Source organism: Vulpes lagopus, chromosome 9 (genome assembly GCF_018345385.1).
Source record: "Vulpes lagopus strain Blue_001 chromosome 9, ASM1834538v1, whole genome shotgun sequence".
Taxonomy (NCBI): domain Eukaryota; kingdom Metazoa; phylum Chordata; class Mammalia; order Carnivora; family Canidae; genus Vulpes; species Vulpes lagopus.
The window spans coordinates 65,064,076-65,084,123 of NC_054832.1; the positions used below are offsets into that span (position 1 = coordinate 65,064,076).

Below are 20,048 nucleotides of genomic sequence, written 5' to 3' on the forward strand. Positions count from 1 at the left end.
ACACAGGACTCGATCTCACAACCCTGAGATTATAACCTGAGCCAAAACCAAGAGTGGGACACTTAACTGACTGGGTACCATCCAGGCGCCCCAGCATAGTACTCTAAATGTAGAGGGAGAAATGGATTGTTGGGGTGAGGAAGCTTTGCAAAGATAGTAGTTAAGGTTGAGCCTTCAAAGGAGGAATAAGAATTTGAAAGCATATGATCTAGGTAAAGCTCTTTTGATTGAGAAAAAAAGGCATCTGTAAAAAGTATTCATAAAAAGACAAAATGAGCTGATGTTGGTAGGTCTGAGTGGAAATAGATTTATTTTTTTTTTTTTTAAAGATTTGATTTATTTATTCATAGAGGCAGAGACACAGGCAGAGGGAGAAGTAGGCATCATACAGAGAGCCTGACGTGGGACTCGATCCGGGGTCTCCAGGATCACGCCCTGGGCTGCAGGCGGTGCTAACCCGCTGCGCCACTGGGGCTGCCCTGGGAATAGATTTAAAAGCTTTGAATATATGTTATAAGGTTTGGACTTAGTTAAGCTTATCTATAAGTGAAATGAGGGTTATTTTTACAGTTATGTATATTTACTCTTTATTCAGTTTAATAAGCAGTAATTTGTGCTGTCTAATATGGTAGACACTTGCCACATGTGGTAATTTAAATTTAATTCACAGTAAATAAAATCATTTTTTTTAGTTGCGGTTGCTCAGTGGCCCTATGCGGTGAGTGACCAGTGCAGCTATAAGAACATTTCTAGCAGTGCAGAAAGTCTTTTGGACAGAATGACAGTTGGTGTTTTTGTGAGGAGCCTTATAAGTAGGATTTAAAAGTTCTGCTTTTAAAAGTACCCCCACAGTGTGTACATGCACACGTGCTCTCTCCATCTATAATAAATAAATAAGTAAAATCTTTAAGAAAAATAAATAAGATCAGAAGACCTTATGATCAACTAGATGCTTTTTCTATGTTGTTGATTATTCTACGATTCACTGGTCTTTCCTTTCCATCAAACAAAGTATCAGAATGAAGAAAACAAAGCTATGCAAAGTTGAGAATAAAATTATAGAATCAACAGAAGTGACAAGACTAATTAATTTATATGTGTTTCTTTTTAAGGACTACAACTCCAGGAGAAACAAAACTGCTGGCTTCTGAAATTTATGACATTCTTCAATCTTCCAGTGTGGCAGATGGTGATAGTTTCAATGAAATGAACTCACGTAGAAGGAAAGCTCAGTTTTTTCTGGGAACTACAAACAAACGTGCCAAAACAGTGGTTTTGCACATAGATGGTCTTGATGATACGGTAAGACTTTTAGAAACACATGGTTCATAAGGTGGGTGGGGAAGCAGATGATCCTCCTTCTGACTTAGCATCAGAAGGTCAGTAGTTGCCTAAGGCTATGTCACAATGCTTATATTATTTCATCTCATCACGTAGTCATTTTATTACCTCACATTATCACAAGAAGAAGAGGGGTAAATATACTACCATAAGATATTTTGAGAGAGAGATCATATTCATATAACTCTTTGTTCTGTTTTAGTAATCACTGTTGTTAATTTCTTACTGAGCGTAATCTATAAATGTATCATGTATGTACAGGAAAAAAGCACAGTATATACAGGTTTTGGCACTTTCTGAGGTTTTAGGCATCCCCTACTATTCTTGGAATGGATCTCCGTGGATAAGATGGGAAGCGGGGGGGCCTACTGTAAATAGTTTCTTCAGTGACTTGTCAGCAGTCTTTTTGTTGTTGTTTTTTAAGATTTTATTTATTTATGAGACAGAGAGGCAGATACATAGGCAGTGGGAGAAGCAGGCTCCCTATAGGGATGCAGAACTCGATCTCAGGACCCCAGGATCATAACCTGAGCCAAAGGCAGACAGACACTCAACCACTGACCCACCCAGGCGCCCCACTGGCCAGAAGTCTTGAAGAATAAGTTCCACAGGGGCATTTTGTTCTAAAGGTGTCAGGGGCATAATAATTTTAAATATTTATGTTCTAATAATAGAACTTCAAAATATATGAAGCCCAAACTGACAGAAATGATAGGAAAAATGGTCAAATCCACAGTTAGATAAGGAGATTTCAGTACTACTCAGTTACTAGAACAAGTATACAGAAAATCAATTAAGGATATAAAAGACTCGAACAACACTAACAACCACTTTAACCTAATCAATATTTATGCAACACTATATCCAGCAACAGGATAACATTCGTTCTTTTCACATACGCATGGGGGTACTTACCAAGATAGACCTTATTGTAGGCCATATAACAAGTCTTAATAAATTTAAAAGGACTATGCAAAGTATGTTCTCTGAGCACAATGAAAAATTAGAAATCAGTAACAGAAGGGTATTTGGAACCCCCTCCCCCCAAATATTTTGGAAACTAATATATTTCTAAAATAATACATGAGTCAATGAAGAAATCAGAAGAGAAATTCTAAAGCATTTTAAACTGAATAAAAGTGAAAACGTAGTATCAAACTTTGTGGGAAGCTGCTTAAGCAGAGTTTAGAGGGTAATTGAATAGCACCAAATGTCTAAATATTTATATACAAGAGAGAAAAGATCTCAGTGACTTAAACTTCTACCTGAAGAAACTAGGAAAAGAAGAGCAATTAAATCCAAAGTAAGTAGAAGAAACATAACAAATTAGTAAAATGAAAAACAATAAAGACCAATGAAATCAAAAGCTGATTCTTTGACATGATCAATAGAATTGATCTATTGGGGATCCCTGGGTGGCGCAGCGGTTTGGCGCCTGCCTTTGGCCCAGGGCGCGATCCTGGAGACCCGGGATCGAATCCCACGTCGGGCTCCCGGTGCATGGAGCCTGCTTCTCCCTCTGCCTGTGTCTCTGCCTCTCTCTCTATCTCTCTGTGACTATCATAAATAAAAAAATAAAAAAAAAAAAATTAGAATTGATCTATTGATCAAGAGTAAAAGTCACAAATTATCAATACCAGAAATAGGAGAAAGAGAAAGAAACCATCACTATATACCCTATAGACATTAAAAGGAAAATAAATATTTTAAATAACTTTATACCAATAAGTTTGATAATGTAGATGAAATAGGAAAAAATTTTGAAAAACAGACTGACAAGGTTTATTCAAGAAATAGATAACTTGGGGGGGTCCCTGGGTGGCTCAGTGGTTTAGCACCTGCCTTCGGCCTAGGGCGTGATCCTGGAGTCCCGGGATTGAGTCCCCCATCGGGCTCCCTGCATGGAGCCTGCTTCTCCCTCTGCCTGTGTCTTTCTGGCTCTCTCTCTCCCTCTCTCTCTCTCTCTCTCTCTCTCTGTCTCTCATGAATAAATAAATACAATCTTTTTTTAAAAAAAAAATAACTTGAATAGCTCAATACCTATTAAAGAAATTGACTTTGTAGTTAAAAATCTTCCCATAAAGAAAACTTGTACCAGGTGGCTTCACTGGTGAATTCTACCAAATATTTAAGGAAGAAATAACACCAGTTGTACACAAATTTTTAGAGTGTAGCATAGTATAACATAGTAATATTGAATATAGTATAGTATTCTAATATAGAATATCGTAATAGTCGTACAGGATAGTTTCTTCTGAACTCATTCTACTTTGCTTTTAATATTAGTTTATTCTGCTTGCTTTTGATTAGTGTGTATCTTCTATTCATGTCTATATTTCAAGTAGATTTCCTACAGGCACTATATTGTTGAGCCTTGCCTCTTAATCCATTCTGAAAATTTCTGCCCCCCCCCCCCTTTTTTTTTTAGGATTTTATTTATTTATTTATTCAGAGACAGAGAGAGAGAGGCAGAGACACAGGCAGAGGGAGAAGCAGGCTCCATGCAGGGAGCCGGATGTGGGACTCGATTCCGGGTCTCCAGGATCACACCCCAGGCTGCAGGCAGCGCCAAACCGCTGCGCCACCAGGGCTGCCCAATTTCTGCCTTTTAAATGGAGTGTTGAGGTCATTTATTTTTGATATGATTATTGGTATGGTTGGTTTTAAAAAACAACTATCTTGCTAAATTGCTTTCCTTTATTTATTTATTTATTTTTTAAGTTTATGTATTTATTTAATCTCCACACCCAACGTGGGGCTTGAACTCCCTACCTGGAATCAAAAGTTGCATGTTTCTCCAACTAAGCCAGCGAGGCACTCCTTGCTAATTGCTTCCTATTTGTCTTAACAGTTTGATGTTCCCTTTGCCTTTTTTGCCTTTTGGGCTAATTGAATGTTTTTTATGATTCCATTTTATTTCCTTTGTTGGCTTATTAGCTACAATTCTCCTTCCTTTCTTTTTGTTGGTTGATTTAGGGTTTATTTTATATATCTCTAATTTACCATACTGAAGTTTCAATTAATATTATATCACTTCATGCATAGAATACACTTAGAACATTATACTTCCATTTCTTCTTTCTCTGCCTTCTTGCAGTTATTACATGTTTTGCTTCCACATATGATATAAATCCCCACCCAGTGCATTATTATTACTTTATTTATCTTTTTGGAAGTGAAAACAATTTATTGAAGACAGATACAGATGGAGCATCTGGCAGACTCGAAAAGGAAAGGAGCATGGGTCTCCCATTGTTAGTACATTAAATAGTCTTTATTTAAAATTTTTTCTTTATTGTGATAAAATACAGATAAACATAAAATTTACTGTCTTAACCATTGTCAGGTATATAGTTCAGGGGTATTAAATACATTCATAATGTTGTGTAACCATCACATCTATGCTTCTTATGAATGTACAGTTTTTTATCTTGTAAAACATAAAACTCTGTATTCATTATGCAATAATTCCCCTTTCCCCCAGCCCCTGGCAACCACTATTTTTACTTTCTGTCTCTATGATTTTGAAAAAGTCAGTCTCTTTTAAGACATTTAAAAATAAGAAAAAGTATTTTCTGTCCACCTACATTTTTGCCATTTCCAGGGCTCTTTATCTTTTGTGTAAATTCTATATTTTCATCTGATTCCATTTTCCTTCTGTCTGAAGGACTTTTGTTAACATTTCTTATAGTAGTACAGGTCTGCTGGCCATGAATTCTTTCAGGTTTTTTTTTTAATTAAAATAGAATTCACATACTATAAATTCACCATTTTGAAGTGTACAATTCAGTTCTTTTAGTATATTTACAGGGTTGTACAGCCATCTAATTCAAGAACATTTCATTACTCCAGAAGTTAACCTCATGCCCATTAGGAGTCACTGCCCCCTGCCCCTGATAACCGCTAATTTACTTTCTGTGTCTACGCATTTGTCTCCTCTGGACATAGTGTATAAATGAAATCATAGGTCGTATGACTTTTCATGCCTGACTTTCACTTAGCATAATGTTTCTGAGGTTCATCCCTATTGTAGCATGTATCAGTACATCATTCCTCTTTGTAATATTCCATTGTATGGATATACTGTATTTTGTTTTTTCATTTATCAGTTGATGGACATTTAGATTGTTTTGGCTATTATGAATAATTCTGCTGTGAACATTTTTGTATAAGTTTTTGTGTGGATTTATGTTCTCAGTTCTCTTGGATATGTTCCTGGGGTGGAGGGGCTGAATGAGACATTAACTTTATTTAGTTTTTCAAGTAACTGTCAGAGTTTTCTACAATGGCTTCACCGTTTTATTTATTTTATTTTATTTTTTTTTAATTTTTATTTATTTATGATAGTCACAGAGAGAGAGAGAGAGAGAGAGAGAGAGAGAGAGGGGCAGAGACACAGGCAGAGGGAGAAGGCAGGCTCCATGCACCGGGAGCCTGATGTGGGATTCGATCCGGGGTCTCCAGGATCGCGCCCTGGGCCAAAGGCCGGCGCCAAACCGCTGCGCCACCCAGGGATCCCTGCTTCACCGTTTTACCTTCTCATTAGCAACATAGGAGGAGTCTACTTTCTCCACAGCCTTGTCAACATACATTTCTGTTGTTTACTAGCTATCCTACTGGATATGAAGTGGTATCTTATATGGGGGATTTTTGTTTTTTTGGCTTTGTTTTGTTTTTGTTTTATTGAGGTATTGATTTGCATTTCCCTAGTGACTAATGATGTTGAATATCTTTTCATATGCTTATTGGCCATTTTCCAGGCATTAGGGTTTATTGTATACATCTTTAATTTGTCATATATTTTCTTTTTTAAAGATATGCCTATTCATCGTCTATTTTTAAATTGCTTATTTGTCTTTTCATTGTTGTTGAATTCTATTAATATCATGTATTACATTGGTGATTTTCATATTCTGATTTTCACATTCTAATTTTCATATTCTGAATCAACCTTTCATTGCTAAGGTAAATCCCAGTTGGTCATGGTATATGCTGCTTTTAATATGCTGCTGTATTCGGTTTGCTGGGATTCTGTTGGGGCATTGTGCATGTGTTTACCTACAGTAATTTTACAGTTTTATTTATAGTTTTCTTTCATGTGATATCTTTTTCTGGTTTTGGTATCAGGGGAACACTGGCTTCATAAAATGTGTTGGGAACTGTCTGAATGAGTTGTGAAAAAAATTGGTGTTGATTCTTTGAAACATTTGACAGAGTTAACCAATGAAACCATTTGGTCCAGAGCTTTCTTTGTGGGATATTTTCTAGTTACTAATTTAATCTCTTTACTAATTATAGGTTTGTTTTTTTTTGTTTTTTGTTTTTTGTTGAGTCAGTTTTGGAAATTTTATTTTTTTCAAGAATTTGTGCATTTCATTGAAGTTATCTAATGTGTTGTCATAATACTTTTGTTCATAGATTTGCTTAAAACCCTTTTGTTTTAGTTAGATTGGTCATAATGTCTTTTGTTCCTGATTTTAGTACTTTGAATGTTCTTTCTTTTTCTTAGTCTAGCTAAAAGGTTTAAGTTTTGTTGATCTTTTAAAAGAACCAACTTTATTTTCATTGATATTTTTTCTTCTATTTTTTCCCCTTTTTTCTGTTTCTTTTTTCCTTGCTCTAATCTTTATTATTTCTTTCCTCCCTTTTGCTTTGGGCTTTCTCAGAATGGAAATTTAGGTGATTGATTTGAGATTTTCTTCTATTTTAATGTAGTGAATATAAATTTTTATTTAAGCAGTACTTTATATGCCATCAGATCTGTTATGTGGTGGGGGTTTTTAAATTCATTTCAAAGTATTTTCTAATTTTTCTTGTGATTTCTTTGACACATTGGTTATTTAGGAGTTTGTTTTATTTCCATGTATTTCTGAATTTTCCAAATTTCCTTGTCATTAATTTCTAATTTCATTTCATGTAAGATTTGACAACATTGTACGATTTCAATCCTTTTCAGTATATTGAGGCTTGTTTCACGGCCTACTATGGTCTATCTTGGTGAATGTTCCACACATACCTGAGAATGTATACACTGTTGTTTGGAATATTAGAAGTGTTTGTTAAGTTTTGTTTATTTATACTGTTACTTAAGTCTTCTTTTTCTTGCTCATCTTCTCTCTAGTTATTCTATTCTTTTTGAAAGTCAGGTATTGAAGTCTCTAACTCCTTTGGTTTTGTATGTCTGGAAGAACCCTTCCCCCCCCGCCCCCACTGGGTGTAAAATTCCAGGTGACAGGATTTTTTTTTAAACACCACACTTTAAGATATTACTGTCCTCTTCCTTGCCTTGTTTCTATTCAGGATTCTATTCTTTTTTTTTTTTTTTATTAAAGATTTTATTTATTTATTCATGAGAGACACAGAGAGAGGGGCAGGCAGAGACATAGGCAGAGGGAGAAGCAGGCTCCACTCAGGGAGCCTGATAGGGCACTCGATCCCGGGACTGTGGGATCACGCCCTGAGCCGAAGGCAGATGCTCAACAGCTGAGCCACCCAGGTGTCCCGAGGATTCTATTATTCTTATTTGTTTTCTGTATGTAATATATCTTATTTTTCTCACTCTGCCTACTTCTAAGAGTTTCTCTTTCATCATTGCTTTTGATCAATTTGTTTATAATGTGCCTTGGTATAATTTTCTTCATGTTTATTCAGTTGAATTTATAGTATGCAGCAAATTTGGGCAATTTTTTCCATTATCTCTTTTTCATTTTAAAGATTTTGTATATTTATTTGAAAGAGAGAGAAAGAGCACAGAAGGGGAGTGGAAGAACAAAGGAAGAGGGAGGAGCAGACTCCCCACTGAGCAAAGAACTTGATGCGGGCTGGATCATGACCTGACCCCAAAGCAGACACTTAATCAACTGAGCCATCCAGGTGCCCCTCCATTATTTCTTCAAATCAGCTGAGCCATCCAGGCACCCCTCCGTTATTTCTTCAAATATTTTTACTGCCCACCTTTCCCTTTGGTCTTTCAGAGATTCCTATTACACATATTCAACCATGTGAAGTCTCACAGATCACTGATACTCTGCTTTTTCTTTTTTTTTTAATTTTTTTTTTTTACCTCTTATTTTGGATAGTTTGTTGTATTTGCTAAATTTTTCTTTTACAAGTGTTTAGTTTCCTGTTAATCTCATTCAGTGTATTTTTTTTTTTTTTACCATAGGCATTGTTTTATTTATATTTATTTATTTTCTTATTTTAAGTAGTCTCCATGCCCAACATGGGGCTCAAATTCATGACTCTGAAATCAGGAGTTGCATGCTCTACCATCTGAGCCAGCCAGGCTCCCCTTATTCTAGAAGTTTGACTTATTTGGGTCTTTTGTGTATCTCCTTAACATGTTTACACTTCTATCTCTGATGTCCTTATCTACTAATTTAATCATCTGTGTTTTTTGAGTATGTTTTTTATAGATTTTTGTAACTATAGACTGACATTTCTAATTACAGATTGGTTTTGGGTTTTTTTTTTTCTTTGCATTCTTGGTAATTTTTAAATGGATGCTAGGCATTTGCAAACTTTGTTGGATATAGCATATATTTATTTGTATGCATATCCTTTAAAAATATTCTTGAGATTTGTTCTCTATCACAGTTACTTGCAAACACTTCTTTTTGAGGCTTACTTTTAAGTTTTGTTAGGCAAGACCATAGTACCCTTTATCCTAGGGATAATTTTGCTACGCTACTGAGTCAGTACTCTTCTGGGTTCTCTGTTCATGCCCCATGTATATCAAAGTTTTTTCACTCTGTCTGATGGAACCTGAAGTATTTCCAGCGTGATTTGAGCCTGCAGAACTATTTCTTCTATTCCTTTGCAACCTGGTTCTTTAACCTCAGGTTCTTTCTTCACATGCATGTACTGATAATCATTCAGCTGAAAACCTGAAAGGAGCTCACTCCAGATCTCCAGTGCATGCCTCTCTCTGTGGGCCCTCTTTGCATAACTCTGCCCTCTCCTGTGCTCTGTCCTGTGAATTATAGTTGCCTTGACTTCCCTGAATTTTCAGCGGTGTCCTTAAATGAAGAAGACTGCTGGTTTCCCTTGAATTCTCCTTTTCTAAGTTATAGCCTGGAAACTTTCTAGGCAATATGTTCATATTCTTGTGGAGCTCATTTCATTTGTTTTCCTTCTCTCAGGGATGTTTGTTTCTCGTTGTCTGGAAATTATTCTTTTATTCATTTTATTTTGTCTGTATTTTCAGTTGTTTAAGCTTGGAGGTTAGATCCAGTCCTTGTTACTCCATCTTGACTGGATTTGGAAGTCTTCCTGAAGTTATTTTGAGCAGTGCCAAGTTATATAACTTTACATATTTAAGAGTAGCAACCTGATTACCACTTAGCTTTTTAGCTATGCCAGGTAGGTTACTTTAGATTATCCACAGCATTTAGGCCTCAGGTGAGGGGAGAATTTTCATATGCATATTATCCATGACATTGCCAAATAAGATAGTTAACAACTATCTTACTGAAACTGGGGTCACAATGTCCTGAAAAGTTTCTAGAAAACAAGCTCTGGTAGATGTAAATTGTTTGAATGGATGAGATTAGGATATATAAAATATCACCAGTGCCATCTAAGTTTAATGAATAAAAATAATACAGTTCCTTTTGAAAGCTAGCACAAACCAAATGATAAAACTCAACAAAGCACAGACAAGAAAACAGGGCAATATATTGTATGAAATCGATTGCTAAAATCTAAAATAAAGTGTTAGCAAGTTGAATCTGGCTCCATACTATAATGTTAGTGGGGAGGAAAGCAATGATTAAAGAGTTCTTTTAAAGGATTGTTGGAATAAATTTGAAGATTGATTATATTCAGTGGAAGAAAAGAGTGAATCAGGTAATTTGAAGCAGTGTTTCTCAAGGTGATCCAGGGACTTAGGGTTAATTGCAGATGCCTGTCATGTCAGAAATAACTGATTCAGATGCCTCGTCTCAGTAAAGACAGGAAAATGTAGAGGTGCTGATACCATATGTGAGCTGGAGGTGGAGGGGAGGGATAAGGTGAAACTCTTTTTTTTCTTTTCTTTTCTTTTTAGATTTCATTTATTTTTGAGAGAAAATAAGTAGGGGGGAAGGGAAGAGGTGGGGGAGAGCTCTCAGGCAGACTCCCTACTAAGTGTGGAGCCCAACCGCGGGCTCCATCCCATGCATGACCTTAGGCAAAATCAAGAATTTGATGTTTAACAGACTGAGCCAACCAGGCACCCCCCCTAGTTACTTTTTAATCCATTTTTGCTTGGATCTTGTGTTTGAGATGACCACTTGATATCCAAGTGGGTATGTCTGATAGCAAATGAAAATAAAGTCGTCTTGGAGATATACATCTATGTTTTCCATGGTAATAATGGTTGAAGTGATGAGAATAGTCTACTAAGGGACAAAGTAGGAAAGAAAGTCACTTAGTTTTAGGCATTGGACCTTGTAGGTAAGATGAGACAGATGGAATAAACAGTGGTCTCAGTAGTGTATTATTAGGAGTCAAACACTAAAGGAGTATGTGACACTGTGTTGTCAGAGGAAAATGAAAACTAAAATGAGGGATTCTTGAGGGGGGCACCTATGTGGCTGAGTTGGCTTCTTCCTCTGCTCCTACCCCTCACTCATGCTCTCTCTCCCTTTCTCCCTCTCTCAAATAAATAAATAACATCTTAAAAAAAAAAAAAAAAACAACCCTTGAGAATGAGAATGCAATGGTAACCATTGAGAATGCCATAAATGAAGTATGCAGTGATATTTATAAATACCAACTGCTTTAAAAAAAAAAATGACTCAAACACTGAACACTCACTAACTGTAACATCAGTTTATCAGAATTATCCTTAGATTTTTAAGCCAGAGCAGAGGTCAGCAAACCTTTTCTTTAAAGGACCAGATAGTAAGTATTTTAGGTTAGGCAGATATGGTCTCTGTTGTAACTACTAACTCTGCTATAGTATGAAACTAGCCTCAGACATTAGATAAACAAATGTGTGCGGCTGTGTTCCAGTAAAACTTTATTTATAAAAATTTATTTTTTTCTGTATTGTTCTTCCATTCCTTTTGCATTAAGAATTAACATTGGAAAACTTGTTTCTGATAAAAATTATTGAAACTAAGTATTAGTAATAAAGCTTGAAAAAAATCCAGCAGGAATTACTAGTATGTTGATTTTATAAAATTTAATAAACTTGACCAAACACTATATCCAGCATGCCCTTAAGTATGAGACGGTAGAACTGAAATAGGCATATTTATTACCCCCTTCCCCCCATATAATAACTAATTTAATGTGGTTTGAGTTAATTTGTTTCCTTTTATTATTTGGCAATTTTAATAATTTGTGATTTTCTTACCTTTTCAGTCTCGGAGAAATCTCTGTGAAGAGGCTTTGTTAAAAATTAAAGGTGTTATTAGCTTTACTTTTCAAATGGCTGTTCAGAGATGTGTGGTGCGGATCCGTTCAGATTTGAAAGCAGAGGTTAGTATTTTAAATGGCTGAATATTCTTGAGTTTATGGGTAAACCAATCAGTGTTCAAAATTGTTCCTTTTAATCCTGGCCTAGGCTTTGGCATCAGCGATAGCATCAACCAAGGTTATGAAGGCTCAGCAAGTTGTGAAAAGTGAAAGTGGAGAAGAGGTAAATGCTTTATTTAGTTTCTTTATACCTGACTCTTGATTATCCTTTATGGCTAGCAGATTGCTATTATTTTCAGGCTGTTAGTTGCCAAATATATAGGAGTGTTGTTGGGTCAGGTTATCTTAATGTTTCTTGGCTAAGGTTAACTCTGTTAGAAATATAGAGAGATTTTATGGATTTCAAAGTCTATTCTTATATTCTGTGGATTTCAGAGTCTGTTCTTTATCTCAGTGGAGAGGTTTTCCTAATTTTGTACGGAAATAAAGGATATCTAATTTCCTTGCGTTGGTTTTTAAAGTCTTTTTAACCTTAGTTTAGTTTTGCCAACCCAAAAAATAAAGGTCTGTTCCCACCACGGATAGATAAATTTGGTGAAAGTCTTTGCCTCTTGCTACTTTTGCCCCCAGTTTTGTGATAGGGAAGACAGATTTGTATCCCTTTAGCCTGTTTGTCTTCCCACAGAAAGGAGGTTCAGGGACCTACAGTAGCCAAATACTTGCTTTTGTTTTCTTTAAATAGACAGGAGTTGCACATTTATTCTTGGAGCCTCAGGAGAAAATCATCTTAGTTTTCATATTTCTGCTTTTCTGTGCTCAGCAATTGGGCCTACCCTTCATGTAAGAGGAAAATTTTTAAAGGAACATAGCTCTTGAGAAAAACAGTGATTAGAATGAGGAGTAAAGTTGACTTTTGACTAAAGACATGTATCCGTGTCACTTAGGTTGAGTTTATACTAACTCTTAACATGTTCTCCATATCAGATGCTGGTCCCATTCCAGGATACACCTGTGGAAGTAGAGCAGAACACAGAACTGCCTGACTACCTGCCTGAGGATGAGAGTCCGACAAAGGAGCAAGACAAAGCAGTGTCCCGGGTCGGCTCACACCCAGAGGGTGGAGCTAGCTGGCTGAGCACAGCTGCAAACTTTTTATCCAGATCATTTTACTGGTGACTTCAGTTTGAGTCTCAAGGACTGTGTGAACCAACAAGGGGCCAGTTTTCCATTGTTGTGGTGAACTGTCAAGTGCAATTTGCAATAAGTTATCATGAAAAGTTTTTAGATTATATGATTGCGTATGCTGCATTTTACATTTTATTGGACGTTTTGCCCCACTAAGTGGTAAGAAGGAGAGAGGCTACAGGTGGAGTTCTTTGTTTATGAAGGTATTTTGGTTCTGTTTTCCTTTAATTGCCTCACTTTTTAAAAAACATGGGTCCACTGTTAAACCAAACATATGTATGTGCAGCTTTACATTTTATTTTACATGAAGCACGTGATTAGGAAAACTCATTTTCTCCTCAAGCCTCAGGACCTATCTGAAGAGAAGTTGGGGGGGGGGTTTGTGGGGGGTTTTTTTAGCTCAAGTTGTGCATGAATTACTGAACATCTTCTCTGCTTTTCTTCATGAAAGATACTTGCTTTGATACTCTTCACTGAAAATTGATGAAAACATTTCTCATTATCCCCCTTTTGTGCCTTTTTTAATTTTGCCAACCATGTTTATAGAAAGAACATTACTATAGAGACATTTTGCAAATTAAAACACATTCATACGGACAAAGCAGTCCTCTAAAAATACAAGTCTACAACGACTCTGCCGTCTTATTTTGTTGTAATTTTAATAAGATCAACCCAGAATCAGCTGAGAAGAACGAAACGTGTATATTAGCAAAGTACTATTGGAGACTGTGATCAGATGCTCCAGTTGACTGTTGCTGAGTGTGGTTTTTATCATCTCTTAAGAGTTCCGTCCAGCATAATATTGAGAGCGACTATAGATGGTCTTTAGTCCTTACTTTGTGTTCATATACCATCCCTTGCTAGAAAAAAAAAAAAAAAAAAAAAAGTCAAGAACTAACAGACTTGAAGAAAGAAAACAAAAATCAAATGCCTATGCCATAGTGCCATTTGGTAGAGTCTAACCTTAATACATGAATTGCTTGGCAGATGCCTATTCAGTAGGTGTTTCCTTGTATTGCCTTTTGTGAATTTATTATGAACATGCAATCATACTGAATGAACAAAAAAGACTCAAATTATTGCTCATAAAGAAATAAAGCCAGCATTGGTCCACTTAATTTTGTTCTCATGTCCAGCCAGAAAAAAAGAACTTCAGTGAAGGTAAGATAAATAAATATAAATATATATACATATATATTTTTTGGTAGATAAGAGCTAATTACATATATGGAATGCTTTATTAAATTTCTGAAATATTTGGCAACTAAAATTTTCCTTTTGGTGGAAATCCAGCTAAATCCAGATAAAGTTTTAGTGCTAATATGATTAAGAAACTCATATGGAAAAATTGAAATTCTTTTTCATCAACATGTAGAGCTGCTACTGTACTGCTTGTGGAGAATGTGAAGTGAAAATTGGACCCTTGAGGGTTTCCTTGCATTTTCATCGCTTCTCTTTTAGAGAAAATTAAAAGCATCCAGTGTCACTGGAAAAAAATTATTGTAATATACTTCACCAACAACAATCTCGAGTTCACAACCTTCTGGAGGGAGAGGTATTGAGGGTGTTGAGAATATTTTTTATGTATCTGGGCTCTGATTCAGCTGACACGCACAACTGAAAATAGAAGCTTTCAGGGCCTGTATTGTTTTAAATGCATAATAAACTTGCTGCCAGAACCAGATGTGTTGAAAAACAAAAACAAAACCACCTCCTTTCTATAGCCATTAAAACAAAGTTTACTGTTCTGTTTTAACAAGTTTGTATTTTATTTTGCATCGCCACACATCTGCCTATTTAAAAAAAACTACGTCTCTTTGGTAGTAATGGTTCAGTACAAGTAGGTATTACAGCTTGATGTTTGTGTGTTCTAAGTGTTCTTTTATTCCAGGTCTTATAGAGCAGTTAAGGCAACTGTAATGGCATTTTTTGAAATATATTGTAAAATAATAAAAGGTAACCTAATTAAAATTGAATGGATATTGCATCTTTGTGATATAAGCATTATTGATTACTCTTGAGCCTGTTTGTATCCACACTGCCTGGCACCTTCTCCTAACTCCCTGCAGGTGCGTTACCCGACTCATTCCCATGCATCTTCCCCTCATCTTCCCAGCACCACACCTGCCTCTCCGTGGGTTTGGATCAGCTGCTTCTCTACATACACTCATTGTAGCACTTAAATTAGATTGAAATGATATTTACCAGTGTTTCTTCCCAACTGAGCTCTTTGAGAACCGAGAGTCTGTAGCTGTAACTGGCTAGCAGTAACTGTGCAAGTATTTTTTTTGGAGGATGAACAAAGAATTTTTTCTTTCTTTTTTTTTTTTTTTTTTAGAATTTTTTCTTAAATGACAGGTAGTAATTAACTTGTTGGGCAAATAGGGAAAATGTCAGGTTGTTTTTTTTCTGGCAGGTTTATGGTCTATTGATGAGTATCAAGTTTCTTATTTGCTTTGTCATTTGGTTTTTATTTTTAAAAAAAAGTGGGAGGGGAGCATAATACTTGCTCCATTGAATAATGAAGTTAAGGTCAACTTATAATATCGTGAGTCTTATAGAATTGTTATAGGAGAAATTTATTACTAGTTATTTCGATTTCCTGTTTTATAACTTAATGGCTATGTAATTTTAGGTAATAATTTAATCTCTGGGGTTTTTCTTCATTTAATGGAATGGAGCTAATTCTTATACTTTATGGGGTAATTATTTGAATCCAGTGAGATCATCATGAGTAACTTGAAACTAAAGTCTTACAAGTGTAAGATGGAATTATTGTAACTGGAAGTTTGACACGATTCTATTCTTGTGCTCGATTCCAAGTGAGACACTATACCTTTGTAAACACACTTATCTGGCTCCTCAGCTTTCTGTATCCAGTTGAGGGTGTTTTTTGAGGCTTAGTTCACAGGTATTTGATTTTTATCTGAAGGTCCCTTGAAGAATTCATCTATTGTTAGGCTTTCAGTTACCTTTGAGTCAATAATTTCTAAATCTCCACTGTACCATCATCTTTGATAGCTCTCCTTTCCTTTGCCATACCGGACAGATACAGTCTGTGAATTTTTCTTTTAGAACCAAGCTCATGGTAGGCATGCAGTAGACTTGAAAATTAAATGTGTCAGTACCGTGCCAAGTGCTTTACAAATATTTGTCCCTTAACAACTATAGGGAGGTGCTTTTTTATCTCCATTTTACAGATGGGGAAAATGAGGCAGAGGAGTAATAAATAGCTCACTAGTCCCAGATGACAGAGTTTACTAGTAAATGGTGAAGCCAGGTCTCCAACCCAGGCAGTCTGGCTCCTGAGTCTCCACACTTTGACAAGGCAGCCTGCATTTTAGGGGTCCTGCTGCTGTGCCTTCCTGGTTCTTTCACCACCATTCCTACTCAGACCCTTGTGCCTGATTCATGTCAAGTGACCTAACTTGGTTGTCTATTAGCAATCAGAAACTCTGGACACCAGAAAAGTCAAGTACATGAAAGAATTAAGTCTCGTTAGGCCACAACAAAGGAAAACACGTGTAGAGCAGCTAGCCGGTCTAAAGAGGGAAACCATGTTTGTTACATGGATTCTAGGCTTTTAACAATGCCAAGCTTCTGGACGTTCTGGTTGTTCCAGACCCTTAAAATACCACCTGTGCCACATAAAACATGTCTAGGCCAGAAACCGGCTACTTTTACTTGTAGCCACATTCTCATCTATCAGATTAATCTTAACAGTATTTTTGTCATTTTCTGCACGATGTCAACAAAGGACTATGGCTTAGTTTAGACTCTGTTGTCTAGCACCAAAAGTGTCAAGAATTTAGCTACCAATGTAATCTTTCATACATTCTATAGCATTATTACAGGCTTTCTATACGTGAAGCGCAAGTTATCTCATTGTTACAAACTGCTTTATTTAGTCTATTTGTTATAACCTAAGTATTTTGTGTTCATCCTACTCTCTTAAATCTTTGCATATGTTCTTTTTTTTTATTTTTTTTTTAAGATTTTATTTATTCATGAGAGACAGAGAGGGGCAGAGCCATAGGCAGAGGGAGAAGCAGGCTCTCCTAGGGGAGCCTGATGAGGGACTTGATCCCAGGATCCCGGGATCATAACCTGAGCCAAAGGCAGGCACTCAACCACTGAGCCACCCAGGTGCCCCTGCTTGTATTCTTTCTTATCTGGAGTTTCCTCCTTTATACTGTCATCTCCTTTAAAATATTTTATTATGAAAATAAGGTCAGTATGTTCTAGAAATGCATAAAGAAAACAAGTCCTGGGCAGCCCTGGTGGCTCAGCGGTTTAGTGCCGCCTTCAGCCCAGGGTGGGATCCTGGAGACCCGGGATCGAGTCCCATGTCAGGCTCCCTGCATGGAGTGGAGCCTGCTTCTCCCTCTGCCTATGTCTCTGCCTCTCTCTCTCTCTATGTCTCGCATGCATAAATAAATAAAATCTTAAAAAAAAAAGTCCTCTGTCATCCTACAACCTAAACAATATTAATAACATTTTGATTTCTTCTCATTTGTTTTCTTTTGTTTCAGTTGTTAAGAAGTATACATTTAAAAAAAATTTTTTTTTAAATAAACTATGCGCCTGGCGTGGGGCTTGAACTCATGACCCAGAGATCAGGCGTCAACAGATCCTACTGACTGAGCCAGTCAGGCACCCCTACACTTGAAATTTTTAAAGTCTTCAAAATAGGTATGCAGTGAGAAATGACTTTGAACCACTCTCACCTGGTTTTTCTCACCAGAGATAGCTATTTTTACTAATTATGTGTGCCCATCAAGAATATTCTATTAATTTACCGACTTTATTCTGGTATAAAGCAACTTTCCCCCCCAGCTTCACAGTACTTTTTTTTTTTTTTTTTTTAAGATTTTATGTATATATTCGTGAGAGACACAGAAAGAGAGACAGAGAAATAGGTAGAGGGAGAAGTAGGCTTCTCACAGGGAGCCTGATGCAATGCAGGACTCAATCCCCGGACCCCTGAGCCAAAGGCAGATGCTCAACCACTGGAGCCACCCAGGTGCCCTGCTTCATAGTATTATATTAATGTTCCACCAATTATTTAGCAGTGCTTTGATTGCAATCCTTTGCTATTACAAATGGTGCTGTGTCAGTGTATCTGTAGAGTGAATTTCTAGATGTAGAATTGCTACATCAAGCCTGTGAGTGCTTTTATTTGGAGAGTTCCTGCCTCCTTAGAGAGTATTCTGGTTTCTTCTCTTACTAGAATGATATGATACTTCCTATTTCCCTTCAGCCTCTCCAACTGTATTATCCCACATTTAGCCCTTTGTGGTCTAAAAAAAAAAAAGGGAGGGGGGATATCTTCTGAATGAGAGTTAGCTTTTTTATAGATTTAAGAGCTATTTCAGTATTTCTTCTGTGAACTGTCTTTCATTTTGGGGGGGAGGGGATTTGAGTTTTCTTATGTAATTTATGGAAGTCCTCAAACAGATTTGCCCTTTTTTTTTTAATAAAAATATTTGCAGCACACACATTGCAACAGTATTTCCCAGTGCTTCTTATACAAATCCTGTGAACAATTTTCACCCCATGGATCCTTCTTCCTCTTAACTGCTATATTTACTTTTTCTTTGTTTGGGACCTGTCATTTATGGTCCATTACTTTCCCTGAGTATGTTCTTACTGAGATCAAGATCCCTAAGGGGAGGGAGTGTTTCTTATGTTTTAATGTTTGCCACACTGTGGAGCATAATACTGTGTGTGCTGAGCATTTGGGGAGTGTTTACGAATGAGTTATGGTGATAGAACAATTATAGCAGTATTCTATGTCGAAGGGATGGGTATTTGGTACTTTGGTCCCGATCTTGTCTGGATTTTAACTATTGTACATCTGGATTACTGCACCTGCTTGTTAGTGACATTTAACATTACTTGGGCATTTAACTGTGTTTCAGGCTCTGCACTAAGTCCTTGTGTTGTTTTCTTTAATCATCACCATGGTCCAGTGAGCTAGGGTTTTTCATATTCATTTACCAGAAGAAATAAAGTAACTGGAGTCAAATACAGCTACTGAGTATTAGGGTCGGGGTCTTCCTTCTTCATGACCAAATACTTGCCCAAATAATTGTTAGATATTTTAAATCTCTTCTACTCTTCTGGTTATAAATCTTTAGTGACTTTTATTCTGTCACATCAAATTGTTCTGGCTTCAATATTCTCTGGAACCTAGGCTATTCTCCTCATTTACCTGACACTTCTTCAGGTGATGTTTTTGGTCTTCAGGAAATGCATTATATGTTTGTCCTCATCCTAAATTACCAGATTCTAGTTTTCCAGAACCAGCTATTCATGAAACCCTCCTTGTCTATCCCTTTTGGACCTTGCCAATCTGTCTCCCAATTCTTTAAATTCTTTCAGCATTTAAAGCGTCTGCTGTACATTTGACCACTCAGTTGTATTGTTTGTCTCTTCGTTCCCAAATGTGTTCATTTTTGCAGAGCTTGCTTTCAAAACTCTCACTTCCTCTTTTTGTACTGCCTTTTACTTATTAAGCCCAAACTGAAGCCTCACCAACCTTCCTCATTACTGCTGTCTTCAGGACCAGCCAGTTTGCTGAGGTTCTTTCCAGCCTTTAATGGCTCAGAAGCCCTTTTCTAACCCATGTTCTTCTGATAAGGAGTTTCTTGTAAAAATACAAGTCGTGTAGGTACCCATTTTTTCATGTTTAAATATTTTAGGTAGGAAGATAGTTGATTAGGACACATTAAAAATAATACTCAGTTTGCAGTCTATGCAAACAAATATTCCGGTGGGAGCAAAAATTGGGCAATAAAAAACTTTCAGAGAAAAAAATGGTTTTGCAATTGATAGAAAAAAAAGGGAATATTAAGATAGGTAAGAAAGTACCAGTGAATGAGTTACAAAATGTTAGCAGAAAATGAAAGAAGATAAAAGAAGGGAGGCAATACATGGAAACTCAGCCATACCGACCTTACCAGTGAATTAAAAAAAACAGGGCTAAAAGCAAATGTAGATGAAACCCTAAGGCAGACTGTGAAAATGTTGAGCCAGAAGTCAGGACTCCGTTTTAGTAGGTAAACTTAAGGGAAAAAGGAATCCTTGCCTCTCAGTGTAGAAAGTCAGAGAAAAAG

At 36.5% G+C, this 20,048-nt stretch overlaps 1 protein-coding gene across 2 annotated transcripts in view; it reads left to right on the plus strand.

Annotated features, from left to right (window-relative positions):
* Positions 1 to 14,906, plus strand: part of ARMC1 (armadillo repeat containing 1) — a 39,480-nt gene extending 24,574 nt beyond the window's left edge. For both annotated transcript variants that reach the window (XM_041769532.1, XM_041769531.1), the window contains exons 4-7: positions 1,113 to 1,302; positions 11,692 to 11,808; positions 11,894 to 11,968; positions 12,730 to 14,906. In XM_041769532.1, coding sequence (XP_041625466.1) covers positions 1,113 to 1,302; positions 11,692 to 11,808; positions 11,894 to 11,968; positions 12,730 to 12,921 — 574 coding nt within the window. In that variant the 3' untranslated portion in view covers positions 12,922 to 14,906. The remainder of the gene's footprint in view (positions 1 to 1,112; positions 1,303 to 11,691; positions 11,809 to 11,893; positions 11,969 to 12,729) is intronic.
* Positions 14,907 to 20,048: the final 5,142 nt, after the last annotated feature.